At 44.0% G+C, this 13,282-nt stretch overlaps 1 protein-coding gene across 2 annotated transcripts; it reads left to right on the forward strand.

The window, feature by feature from the left end:
* The first annotated feature begins 218 nt into the window (after positions 1-218).
* On the forward strand, positions 219-6,955 carry TMEM38A (transmembrane protein 38A). Of its 2 annotated transcripts, XM_076359654.1 has the most exons (7): positions 835-1,797; positions 2,186-2,264; positions 2,636-2,792; positions 3,370-3,554; positions 4,198-4,285; positions 4,401-4,518; positions 4,828-6,955. In XM_076359654.1, exons 3-7 carry the CDS (start codon positions 2,647-2,649, stop codon positions 5,047-5,049), a joined length of 759 nt encoding a protein of 252 aa, XP_076215769.1. In that variant the 5' UTR covers positions 835-1,797; positions 2,186-2,264; positions 2,636-2,646; the 3' UTR covers positions 5,050-6,955. The 2 variants fall into 2 exon arrangements, with proteins under 2 accessions (XP_076215768.1, XP_076215769.1); XM_076359653.1 differs by lacking the exons at positions 835-1,797; positions 2,186-2,264 and adding an exon at positions 219-374.
* Positions 6,956-13,282: the final 6,327 nt, after the last annotated feature.

Genomic DNA, 13,282 nt, shown 5'->3' on the forward strand with positions numbered 1-13,282 from the left:
CCGGTACCGGCACCGGGGGGGGGGGGGGGAGGTCGGCGCCCGGACACCGTCCCGCCGCGGCGGCGGGAGAGGGAGCCGCCCCACGGGCCTGGGCTGCGCCGGTCACGCCTCTCCGCCGCCGCCACAGCCCCGTTAGACGCGAGGCCGCGCCCCGGGACGTCCCTCTGGAGGCGGGTCCGGGGGCGAGGGCGGGCCGGAGCGAGCGGCGGAGGGAGGGCGGCCGGGCGGCGCTGCCCGCTGCCGCGGCGCCATGGAGCTGGCGGGGGCCCTGCAGCTCGGGGAGCTGGCGGCCGCCTTCGCCGCCCTGCCCGTCTTCCCGCTCTTCGACACGGCCTACTTCATCGTCTCCGTCCTCTACCTCAGATACGAGCCAGGTGAGTGCGGCCCCGCGCTCTTGGCCGCCTGGCCCGGTCCGGTCCGGTTCGCGCCTGGGTGAGGCGGGGGGAGCCGGCGGCCGCCTCGCAAATAGCCCCGTCAGTCAGCGCCGGGGGCGGGCCGGGCCGAGCGGGGTTGGGGTTAAACCGCTTTTTAACGGGCGGTAAATGACACGGGGCGTGTTGGGGAAGAGCAGTAACACTCGTGTCATCTTTTCTGAGGCATAAACCTGACGTTTTTTGTGCACGGAGAGGTAATCCTGCCTGCCTGGTCCGTACCTCTCGGCTGTCGCTGTAAGCAGCCGCGGTGCCGTGTGTGATAGGACTCAGGGCTCAAAGCTTTGCTGCACTGCTTTTTTTCAGAGGTTCTGACACGTGTCTAAATATAAAGCAGAAAAAAACCCAAGAACTAGTCCCTCCGATTTTGAAAATTAATCTTGCATTTTATTTAAGATTGGATTCCAACCACATGGAAGTATTTCAGTTCAGTCACTTCTTTGCTGCTGTCCCAGGACTTAGTGTTACGTTTCTGTCCAGTTGCTTGGCTTTTCTATTTTTGTGGCAATACTCTCCTCCTATTTATATACAAAAAGGCTGTAAGTAAAACCCTGGGTTTTTCCCACCTTCCAGACCATGCTGTAATCTGTTCTCAGGCACCCTAACTGACCTTGTTTTGTTTGTTCCCCTGGGCTTATCTTGTAAAGATCGATGGATCTGCATCTCAGCTTTCGCTTCCTGCGCTGTTGCAGTCTGACTGTGCCTTGGTCTTTTCCGAATGCCATCTTCTCTGTGTATTTTTGATAGCGTGTGCACTCTTCGTGCTCTTGTTTTGAGCGGTTTCAGTGTAACTGCCCGATGACTGAGGAGAAACACACACCCCCCCACTTTGGTATGATTTTTAAATCCTCCAGTTGTGAGATCTCTGGGCTGTACGATCTACATACTGTTCTATTTAAACTCCACGTAAACAGAGGTGCTGGGTTTTTGAGGCCCGATCACTTATGGCTGTCTTCCAGCATTAAGTCCTGAATGGAACAGTTAACAGGCAACCCTTATGAAAATAGCTTTTAAAAATATGTAAGCCCAGTAATCCACTTGGACTGGATAAGGCTGGGGTGTACTTTTCACTAGATTCCTACATTGCGTCATCCCACAGCTCCTACGCTGAAGATCGGTGTCAGGACAGTAATGTCCTGTTTCCTCCTTGGAGACAGCGTGGCTTCATGGAGCCACAGCAAAACAAGTGTTACTAAATTTAAGCCTCAAGCTAAACTTCAGGTTCGTATAGAACCAGGTTCATATCATGGCTGTTGCAGCTGTCTCGCTTCCACTGTGTTTTCAGCTGGTTCAAACGTCTTTGAGGGTGGAAGAGTGTGAGCAGTCATAGTTTTAGCGTATGCTGATTCACTTACTGCTATTTAAGGTAGGCCACTGTTAGTAACGTTGACGTAACATTTTAGCATTCTCTCTTTTGACTGCCTGTTACTGGCTTACTGAACAGAGTTTGGTATCTGAAATGCTGCACAAAGGACTCTGGAGCAGTTTAAGGTGATGAAACAACCTTACAGAATTGATGTTCTTGAGAGACTTCCTTGAAGAAGTACAGAGGTGGATGAAAATGGCCAGAGGAATAAAAAAAAGGCAATAGAAGGTTGTGGGAGGAGACCATAACGTATTACCAAATAGTGACACTGTTTTAATATCTAGTTGTATTTTCAAAGGGCATTTCCAAACTAGTACAGGAGCAGGGAAGAATCCTCAAATCCTCTTCTTTCAAATAAAGATTAAGAATTATTGTTCTATTTTTACAGGTTATCTTATGAATGAAAGAGCTGAACAGATTGTTCATGAATTCTAGAGGGCACCTAGGTTGAAGCAATGGAGAGAATGGTACTAGTATGCATTTTATTTTTAGACTGTAAAAAGACATTGATTTCAAGGGGAAAATTGTTCTTTCTGATTGCAGTAAGTAGCAGCAAATACAGGAGATAAACTCTTAGCTAATTCGTAAACTTCTAATGACTCAGTTCATTTGAAACCTTACGGGGGGGCTGCAAGCTATGATCACACACACCATTTCTTGACAATATCTGGCACGTGTTCAGGCTTCACAGAAGACACGTTTTTGTATTTTGTTTTGCAAGCACTTTTCTTTGACTTATTTTGTTGGAGAACATGCACCGCAAGCCTCTTTCTTAGAGGGTCTTGAAATTTCTGCTTATTTGCTGAATCCATCTTCTCATTTAGAATTTGCTTCACAGGAGCCGTGGAGATGTCTCGTAGGAGCCCTTTTGCCTCCTGGCTTTGTGCTATGCTCCACTGCTTCGGAAGTTACATACTTGCTGATCTGTTACTTGGAGAATCACCTATTGATTACTTCAGTAATAACTCCAGTGTCATCCTGGCCACAGCAGTCTGGTGAGTCTTCTGCACTTCACCCGATTTATTAAGCATGAGACACCGCTGGCTGTGTACAAAACCATCTGGTGTGAAGGGAGGTATTCTGTTTGTGTGACACACGTGTATTATCTTGTGTGGATTAACTGGGGAAAGAAAAGGTGGGGCGAGGTAGTCTTTGAGTCCTTTGTATTCCTAGATCTAGTTTCCAGTTTCTCTGACCAGTTGTCTAATGCTTTGATTATATGGGTTGGGTCCAGTCCAATCGCCGGGCATTTCTATTCATAGCTGCCGCAGCTGAACTGTGGCCAAACCGCAACAGCAGCATGCGCTGCGCTGATACCACATATAGTAGAGGAGTGGCACACACTGAAGATTTGGGGGCATTTTATTCATTGTGTAAGTGAAATGGGCACAAATTAACCACAGTTACTCCAAGTTCAATGTCCTTGGTGCGTATGGGTTGTATGTGCTTGAACCAGTATTTCCTTCTCCCTGACGTAATTCAGGCGAACACCACAGTACTCTTAATCCTCTCTGTACGTCCCAGATCAGGACAAACAAATGGGTCCCTAAACTCTTTGTGGTTTTGTTCCAGGTATTTGATATTCTTCTGTCCCATGAACCTCTTCTACAAGTGCGTTAGCTTTCTGCCTCTGAAGCTCATCTTTGTGGCAATGAAGGAGGTGGTCAGAGTTCGCAAAATTGCAGCTGGGGTCCACCACGCTCATCACCGTTACCACCATGGGTGGTTCATTATGATGGCTACTGGATGGGTCAAAGGTGAAACGTGAGATACTCCTAACGCAGCAGGGAGGCACCCAGCCCTGTGGGGAGGGACGGGAGAATCTGTGAATGAAGCTTAAGGTGACCGCATCAGCCGGTGCTGACCAGCAGGCTGGTCAGTGGATGTGGTCAGCTGGCTTCAATCAATCAAGTTCCCTAGAACACAGGTATTCAGTCATACTTGCGGAATGGTTGTCAGTTGAGTCATCATCTAACTTTAATGGAGGCGTAAAGAACTGGAGTCATTATGAAATATGGGTGTAGAATTCAGGAATTCTTCATTCTTTCTCCTGTGTTCTACAGTCTCTGGCCTCACCCCTATCTTTTCAGGGAGGTTCTATCAGTGTTGAAACAGCCCAGTCAGTTTTCCTTTAGCTTTTGTTTGGAGCAAGCATTTGAGTATCACTAAATGGAACAAAGGCAAATGCCCTTTCCCTGCATCAGGAAACACTTTATAGAAAGTCTAGAAAGCATTTGCCCTGCTCTGTTGTTTTAGGCTAACTTCTTTTAAATTTGGGAAGAATGTCATGAACCTTTTGTTCCCCTTAGGTTATCCTTATCCCTTGGGGATCTGGAAAAGACAGCTCTCTGCTCTCTGCTGGTGTGGCAGTTCTAGCTGTTCACTTTTACTGTTTCACAGGTTCTGGTGTTGCCTTGATGTCTAACTTTGAGCAACTGCTGTGTGGGGTCTGGAAGCCAGAAACAAACGAAATTCTTCGTATGTCCTTGTAAGTAGGTAGCCTGTAAATTCTCTGTCAGACCAAAAATGGAATTTAAAGAACCATTCAGGACTGGATGTAAACGATGCAAACCTCCTAGAAAACTTCTTTATTTCTCTTCTAGCCCTACAAAGGCTAGTCTGTATGGCACAGTCCTCTTCACTCTGCAACAAACTCACTGGCTCCCTATCTCTGAAGCCAACCTCATCTTCTTTTTCACCATGTTCATGATAGTTTGCAAGGTAAGTTTACAGCAGGTTTGCTGCTAACAAATCTACAGAACCAGAGAAAGGGCACAGACTTAAACTGGGGGTGTTCACCTTTCTAAGCCACTATTGAAGGCATTGGCTGTACATACCGGGAAAGATCTGCTCTGGAAATTGTAGGCTAAATTCTCCATCATATAGGCAGTATGGTAGAAGATCCTTGTGATATAGCCCTGAGTCATGTAGCAATAGGGACTTTTATCTGGGGTAAGTGGAATGCTCCTTACTAGTTAGTATTTCATAGCTGGTGTATGTGATCTTTAAGTATTCACTGTTGCATGGCAGGTTTTCATGACGGCAACTCACTCTCACGCCTCACCTTTTGCTCCAGTGGAAAGCTTCATCTGCCCAGTTTTCTTTGGCTCTGTTTCCAGCGGACACACTAGTCATCATCACGATCAGCATGGGGCGTCCCAAGAGGTTTCCCATCCTCCGCCTCCTCCTGCAAAGTCAAAAGAGGAGCTAAATGAAGGCACAAGGAAACGGAAAGCAAAAAAAGCTGAATAAAAAACCACCACACAGTATATAGGCCAAGAAAATTCTTCCAGAGCCGAGTCTCAAAGCCACCTGTGACCTCCTTTATCCTCCAGTCCTTCTCTCTCAGACTCCAGAGGAGAGGTGGAAGCCAGAACACTGCCAGGCGGGTCCTTGAATTTCATTTGTGCTCTCTGTGCTGCTGCTTGCTTCTTGGTCTCAGTCTCTCTATTCTGATCATATTTTCAGGGATTTGTAGATCTGTGCCAGGATGATAAGTGAGTGCCAGTTCCCAAGCTGTCAGCAATTATGATGCAGCATTTTCCATTGATGTAAAATCTTTCACTGTGTTTATTTATGAATGGAGGTAATGGTTTGTGCTCCTGCAACTCCTAAGTTCCTTTGAGTTTTCACTGACCTTTTTGATGTCTACCAAGAGAACAAACTGTTTAGACACGATCAATGTGGAAATTGGATTTCATACTCAAGGAAATTAAATGGTCTCTTACGAGCCTGATCTAATTTTTCCTAGCTCCCACATCTGCCATATCTCCAATTAATGTGACATTTTATATGCAATAAGGACATCGACTCTGGTGTCCTAGCCAAACTGTTTCTCTCACCTAAGTTCCTTCTGATTCTTAATGGATAGAACATGTCACTCTCTTAAATAAGTCTGTGTCTGCGAGAGCTTTGAAGCTGTGAAATGCTCCGAGTGCTATGTATTGGTATTGTTATTATTCTAAACTGTTGTGTAGCGTTGCTGCACATTGATAATAATAGTGTGTCCCACCTCAAACCTGATCATATTTAACTAGGGAAGAAGCATAGTTCTGGTTTGTTTGTAATCCTGTGGGATACAAGAAGGGTGTGTGAGTGTAAATAAGTATTTATTACTATTTATTTATAATTGCTGGGGCACCTAATTCATGGACCCAAAACTGGCTTTTTTAAGATGTTGCCTCTTTATATAGAGAATTGGATACTTCTAAGTATCTCCTAAGCCCACAGCTACATGCTGGTTTGTGCTTGAAGCAGGGATTTTGGTGTGCTGAAGGACAGCCTGAACACTCTCACTGGATGCAGGAATGAACATTTCCTATATTCTTAAATTAAGATATAAAGGCTGAAGAAGTGGATTTCACACCAGCTGATTAACACTGCTTTAAAGGACTGATAAAAGCACACCAGCTGAAGATATCGACTATCCTTTGCAGGTCCCTTTCAGCCGGACTACCGGTCTGTGAAAGCAGCTTGTGCCCAAGGAGTGAAGAATATGAAATGCCTTGCGTGGCTCAGGGAGGAGTCTGTCAGTTCGTTCATGTTCTACTTAGTGAATACTGGCTTTTAGGCTAGTTTTAAGCTGTTCTTATAACTGATTTTGTTCTTAAAAGTGTCATCTTAAGCATTGCACCCAAAAGACCAGAACTCGTTCCGAGGCTTTTATAACCAAGGGCTGGGATCACTGCGGTGAAAATGGCATGCGTGGGGATGTAGCACTGGGCTTTCAGTTAAGCATGTTGCCATCCCTAGCAATAAGGTTTGCTGCTGTCATCTTGCAACTGGGAATATAAATAGGAGGATTTAAGAAAAGCCTTTTTTTTTGTTTTTTGGTGTCCCTGTTCAAAATTGAAATTGATGGTTCATTAAAAAAAATAATCAAGATTTCTTGTATACAACCAGATGAAAGCCAGTACAAAAGGTCAAATGATTTGTGGGCTTGGGTTTTGACAGTGCCTTAATTTTGTGAGTTTCCCTCCCCTTCAGTAGAAAACAGGAATTGTACCCGACAGCTCAACTGTCTGGTTTTGCAGATGCACGTCTACTGAAACCTGATGTATCACTAGCATGCACAAGACTATAAATGTTTTATGACATGTCTGATTCAAGGGGAATTTTGTTTTATAAAAGCCATCAACAAATAAAAATTGTGAGGTGACTCTGATTGTCCACTGGCATTTGAGGAAATACGCGTGTTTCTTTTACTCTTGCCAGTCTCAGAAGCCACACGCTCCTTGATCTGCTGACAAAATGGTTCTAACTGAAGAGAGAGATCAAACTTTGATTATGTCCTACAAGTATGCCTGAGCATGTTATATATGGAAATAACACGGTAAAAGGTCCATTGCTTTTGTTGTATTTGTAGTGTTGTCGTCCAAGCAGACCTTCTGACAGGGAGGGAAATAAGGAAACTAACTTCCTTTGGTGTTTATACCAGTTGACTCTGTCTTTCCTTTTGTCGCTATGAGAGGAAGGAGGACATTCATCTGGGACAGGTAAATATACACACGCGCATACAACCACACACACACAATTCTAGCATATTTATATGGAGTTTCAGTATTTCTATTTAAAACTGAAAAAAACCCAAAATGCTTTGAATGAGTGTGAATATTTATTTAGCATGGTACTGTTAGCTGCTGCTCTGCTTTCTAAGTGCCAGAGTCCTTGCTCTTCAAAGTCTTTCGGCCTGAGTCAAATCATAGCTACTAACCAAGAACAGATAGGAGAAGTATTCCAAGAGATGTTAAAATTAAAGCTCTGTACACCTTTGAAGTACCTTATCTGGAAAGGGATTAGTATTGAGAAGACAACTGCCGTAAAGAAGAGTCACAAGTTTCATGTAGTGAGGCCTTTCATAGTGAGAGATAGGGAACCTTTCTTGAATTTCCATGGCTCAGTGCTGGTGGTCTTTGGTACAATTCCAGACAGGCGTCCTTCATCCCAAGAAGCAAAGATGGATCTTTCAAAAAGCAGCATATTTTAACCATTGCTGCAGGGACACAGGGTTCTACAGAGCTGCTTCTACACTTCTGAGAAGCCCTAATTTACCTGTACATACACTTCTTCCTTAGGACTCTGCTCCAACCATAATGAAAATGGTAGCTGGGCATTTCCTAGAGGGATGGAGTAACTTGCTTCCATGGCACAGAGATGGGAGTGATGAGGAAAACACGATGCAGTCCATCTACCTGGCTCACTAAACGAGGACCTGCAAAGGGCTATTTATTTTCTGAAGGGTTTTACTTGTCTCCCCCCAGACCTAACTCTCTTAAAATGTTTATTAATACTCCTTAATTTATCATCAGAGCAGTTGAGAATACAAATTGCATGGGAGTGTGGGATTTAAAGTCTCTGTATGACCCAACCAATGGAAAGAGGGTCAGTGCAAGCCTTACGCATATTAAAAAAAAAACTCCAGAAAAAAGCACTAGAATATTTCATGTGGTTTAACCATTCTCCTCTCCCATGATATCCATTTCAGCGTTATGAACAAATTTTGCTCAGGACCCGAACAATAAACAAGAGCAGGCTGATGAGAGTAGGTATTTCAAGTGCTTTGAAAAATCCTACGATGTCTGAAGAGTCCCATGCTGTGCTGGCTGTGCAGAATGTTCCCGGCTCCAAACTCTGCTGCAGCACAGGGTAGGAGAGAAGCATGCCAGGGCTTAGACTTCCACGGGACAGACGTCATTCCCTCCAAAGATGTTCTGATCTGATAACTCCTGATACTAACTCCAGTGAGATGTAGCTAAATTTAGCGATAGGTTTAATCCTCAAAGAGGCCCTAGTTGCCTGATGGAAAAAGCAAAGTGTTTCAGTTGCTGCTCTCGGCATTTCTTGTTGACACGTTTCCCTTTTCTGTTACACAGTGCGAGCCAAACCCAGTGTCTTCAGCTTTTTCATCGTTGCAGATCAGCTTCACAGATAGGGAAAGCTCTACAGCCCTTACTGTGTTTGTAGGAAAAAAAAAAAACAACCCATAGGATAATTTTACAGAAAACATTAATAATTTTTCACAGTAAATGAACTGAAGTAAAAAAAAAAAAAAAAAAAAGGAGGCCAAAGGAAAGAATCTCTATACTGAAAAGCTTATGTGAGAAAGGGCAAAGCCAATACAATAGAGCACCAAGCTGGAGCAACCAGTGTTCTTGTTTTCCCCTTTTCCTTTTATTATTAATGACAGCATGTACATTCTTCCACATTTTGTCCAAAGAGTAACCAAATTATATAATCCAGCTAAGCGGAAAGACCCAGAAGGTAAAGATGGATGTTACCTTGGCCATCTCCTGAGCAACAGAGAAGTTGTTCTTTTAACGCTTGCCAGGTGATTAGCTGCCAAATGCCTGCTTCTTCTTCCTGCAGCCTATTTCATGGCTGTATGGTGCTTTAAAGGTGTAAAGCACTACATCAGTGCTGAGAGTGTCAATCCAAATAGCACACAGGACACATAGGAGCGTTAAAAATTACAGCTTTATGCATTTCACAGTAGCACATCTTTATTTGGGCCCTTAGCTATAATTGTCTGCTTTACGGTTCTTGTGCTATTCTTTAAAGGACCTAACTGGCTACCGTAAGACGCAAGACCGAGGATTATATGGAAAGTAAGGCTGGTATAGCATGGCATTTCCTATGACCTTAGATACCCAGCTTTTTGCTGCAGCAAAGGTTTTTCTCTCAAGATATTTTAGTTCTTTGCCAAAATAATGGGAAATCAGGATATACATCAATAAAAGATTTTCTAGAAAGCTCACAAAGGTAGTCTGGATTTGGTATAAGCTTCTTCCATCTCTACTAGGAAGACAGGACACTGACAAGGCAAACTACTAGCAATGGAGAAAACACACCGTCGATACCAAAGTGGAGACAGTCACTCTGCACACAGAGGGTTGATATTTGCCTCTTTAGGACGCTCTTACTATTGGCCCCAAGGAGATCTGGTTTGTCCCATGTGCACATCCACAGTAAGGAAAGGCCAATTAAAGGGGTTTGGATTTCATCAGACACCAACAGTGTGGTTCTTACTTGGTAAACACCCACAAAATTACCTCCCAGCTAAGAATTTAATCCTGCTCTCATGTGGTCTCTAAACGCAGCAGTCTGTGAGCAAGCTGTTGGGGGATGATGGCTCACAGAACAGACAGACGGTGAGAAAACAAGTTCCCTGTCATGCCAGAGCCCACGCTGCCATCGTGACTCACAGTTGCTACTCACTTCAGCTCTGTGATGACATTTCTGACAAAAAGGAGATGTTGATAGTGCTAAGATCAACATTCATGAGTATCTTTGAGTCTGGTCTCTCTTTTACACTTGTGCATTTGCATCTTTCTCACATTATCCCTAGAAAAAATGTACCATTTATAACATTTGCTATCGTGACTTTTATCTGTTTCCTTTATGTTCCAAAAGAGAATTTGGGGAGAAAATTTTTTTAGAGAGCTTGCGAACTGTAACCTTTTAGGAAGAATCAGTGTGAGATAAGTGATTTCATCTTAGCTTTAGGGTACAGGTAGGCTATAGATGTGGAATGCAGGAAAACAGGTCTGAGATGTTTAGAGGCTTGAACATTTTTATAGCCTGAGGAAATCCAGAATGTCCCTGGGAAAGATTTGGTTGGTTGATTTTGTTTGATTTTGATCTGCAAATTACAGAAAGCTCACCAGAAACCGTAACACACGCGCTGCATTCCTGCAGAAAGCACGCTGCTGCTTTTCCAATTATCCCAGCCCCTGATGCTTCTCAGTCGAGCTGGCAGATCTCGACTTTCCAAAAAAAGATCTGCTAGTTGGGGACTTCTGGTCCCACTGCAACCAACTGCTTGAATCAGTGAGTGAGCTAATTTTCTTTGATTTGTTAGTGACAAGAATTGGTGTAATCAGTAATAATGACAGGTATATGCAGTGAGATGCATATAGCATGTCACAGATTGCAGTGCCTTGAAGAACAGTCTAAAAATCCATGACTTCAGAGTCCTAATGTTGACTTAAATTAGATTTAGACTAATGTAGGCTAAACCCTAATGTAGGCTCTCTGTAATGTTTGTCTCTTAAGGTAAGACTCTTCGTCTCCCTGCCTGTTTGATTTATGATAGGTTAGGATGTCGGTTAATCTCTTCTTATTTGGCTAGATGACTGTGGAGATTAATCAAGTATTGTCTGCAAAAGGAACCCATAAATACAGATTACTAATTTTTCTTTAATTATTCCTCTGTATGCCAGAGGGATACAGAGGGAGTACAGACAAGGATAGACACCAGCCTCTTAAATCTCACTTCATGAGAGAAACAGAAAAACCACAGCAGCTGCTCTGACTGATACTGGTTGTCTCTGACATGCTCAGTTCAGTTTCCTGGGAAAAGCAAAAAGCCACAGAAATAATAGATTATGGTCTCCTGTGAGAAAATGGGGAACCAGAAAGTGGTTCCGAGTGAGTGAATCTGCTTGGCTGGTACAGCACCATCTCTGTTTCCACAGGACATGGAGAAAGCAGCATTTCTTATGGGAAAAGCTATACTGAACAAATACAGAAACACATATTGAAACAAACTGAAATAGCAACGTGCTGCGAATATTGGAAAACAGACCAGCGTGGAAGACAGACATTGAAAAGCACGCTCTGTGAACATGAGGGGGAGACACCTATTCTATTAGGGCCTGTGCCGAGATGGTTGCACCAGTTACCTTCTCTCCCTGTGCATTCCAAGGGCATTTGGACAAAGATGTTATTTTCCCACTTGTTCTCTGATGACAGCTGCAGTTTCCTGCCTTTGAGCTTGTAAATTATTAAATTTTTCTTTCTACCTTTTCCCATGTGCTGCTCTTTTGGGAATGGTACTCCAGTCCAAACGTAGCCATAAAGTAGCAAATATTTATTGTGCACAGCTTAAACACCTTTTAGTAAATTCACTCTTGCACAGCTTGACAGAAGGCAAATAGTGACAGGGCATAGGCATACTCCCTGGGTATTAAGAAACCTACTTTAAATGGCTGAGAGTGCCTGAACCATTAACCATACTAGTACTGGTAGGCTTACCTGATGCTAAAATACACAGATGAGTATTTCTAAAATAGTCAGGGGTAGCGAACAAAGGGACCTCAGGTGTATAGCAGCTGACAGGGACCACATTTAGTGCCTTAGAAAGAGACCCTGGGGATTCTGCCCAAGCGACAAACACCAGTTGCTATAGAGATAGCTGTCCTCTTCAAATACAGCTGGATCGCTCCGGGATGCAGTGAAGTTTCACTGCATCTCAGTGCAGACAGTCAACCATCTCCTACTGTCCCTGTCAAAGTAGCTGAAATTTCCCCAGGCTTTCCTTTAAAGAAGGAGCAAGCCAGCTTTCTGGAGAGAGGCACCACTGACTGGTGTTCATTGCCATTAGTCATCTCCTCTCTAACGAGCAGTCTCTGCTGAGGCGAACTCAGGGAGTCCAGAGAGCAGCATGAGCTTCAGTCCCGATACACGCCGGGATCTTCTCTATGGGAGGATGGTTCCTCTTCCTTTCCAGCCCTCCAGCCTGGTCCGAGTCTTCATCAGCTCACTATTTTCAGGTAAATAAGCTGAAAAGTCCTGAAGCGGCTGAATGCATCAGGCACTCTCTCTGCTAGAGTTTGCAAAGTGTTACAATGCGGTGAGACTACTGTGCTTAGCAGAGAAGCTGTAAGCTTGCAGCTTCATTTGAAAGTGAAGATGCCCATAATCTGCTGCATTTTATATACAGCTTTATTCTGTCACACCCAATTTGCACTGAGAACATGTCAGAGATGGCAGAATTCTGCATTAGTTCAGGAGCTAATGGCATCTGCAGTGAAGCCAAATTCAGCCTAGGCACTACAGTGCAATAATAGCTCGGTGCAGGGCAATGCCTGTCTGCGCACAAGACAGCAAAACTCTCAGGCTTTCTTGAAACCCTGGGCAACACACATTTGATTCCCATCCACCACTGTAACAGCAAGAAATATTTGTGAAGAACTTCTCTTCTTGGAGAACATCCAAATATTTCCCACTTCCTCTGCTTACTGGGACACAGTTGCCAGACTAAGCTCCTAAAGTGGTAACTGGCAAGTGGGTAGCAATGACTCAGATTTTCAGGAATTACAAAACTCAGATTTCCCTTCTTCTGAAAATCTTTCACTCTGTCTCCATTTTTAAATAAGAAAACATAGGCTTAGATGGGCTCTCAATTCCACAAGAAGTGCCTTCCAAAGAAAGAAAATGCTGCAGCATCTCTTCCAGTAGGAGATAACGCGATGAATATGCTGTTTGGACAGTGAGGTGTTCCCAGCCTAAGCAGATAGGTCAGCATTTACAGAAACGGTTACAGCTGCAGTTTCTGGAAGGAATGTGTGAGAACTGCAGACAATCTGAAATTAGTGGGCATATAAGGACACAGCTAGTGTTAAGATTTTACCTACAACACCTGTCCAAGTTGTGGTAGACCTCATGTATTTTCAAGAACAGTTTTGGGATGAAGGATGTGACGTGA

This window comes from Aptenodytes patagonicus, chromosome 25 (genome assembly GCF_965638725.1).
Source record: "Aptenodytes patagonicus chromosome 25, bAptPat1.pri.cur, whole genome shotgun sequence".
NCBI classification, from domain to species: Eukaryota; Metazoa; Chordata; class Aves; order Sphenisciformes; family Spheniscidae; genus Aptenodytes; species Aptenodytes patagonicus.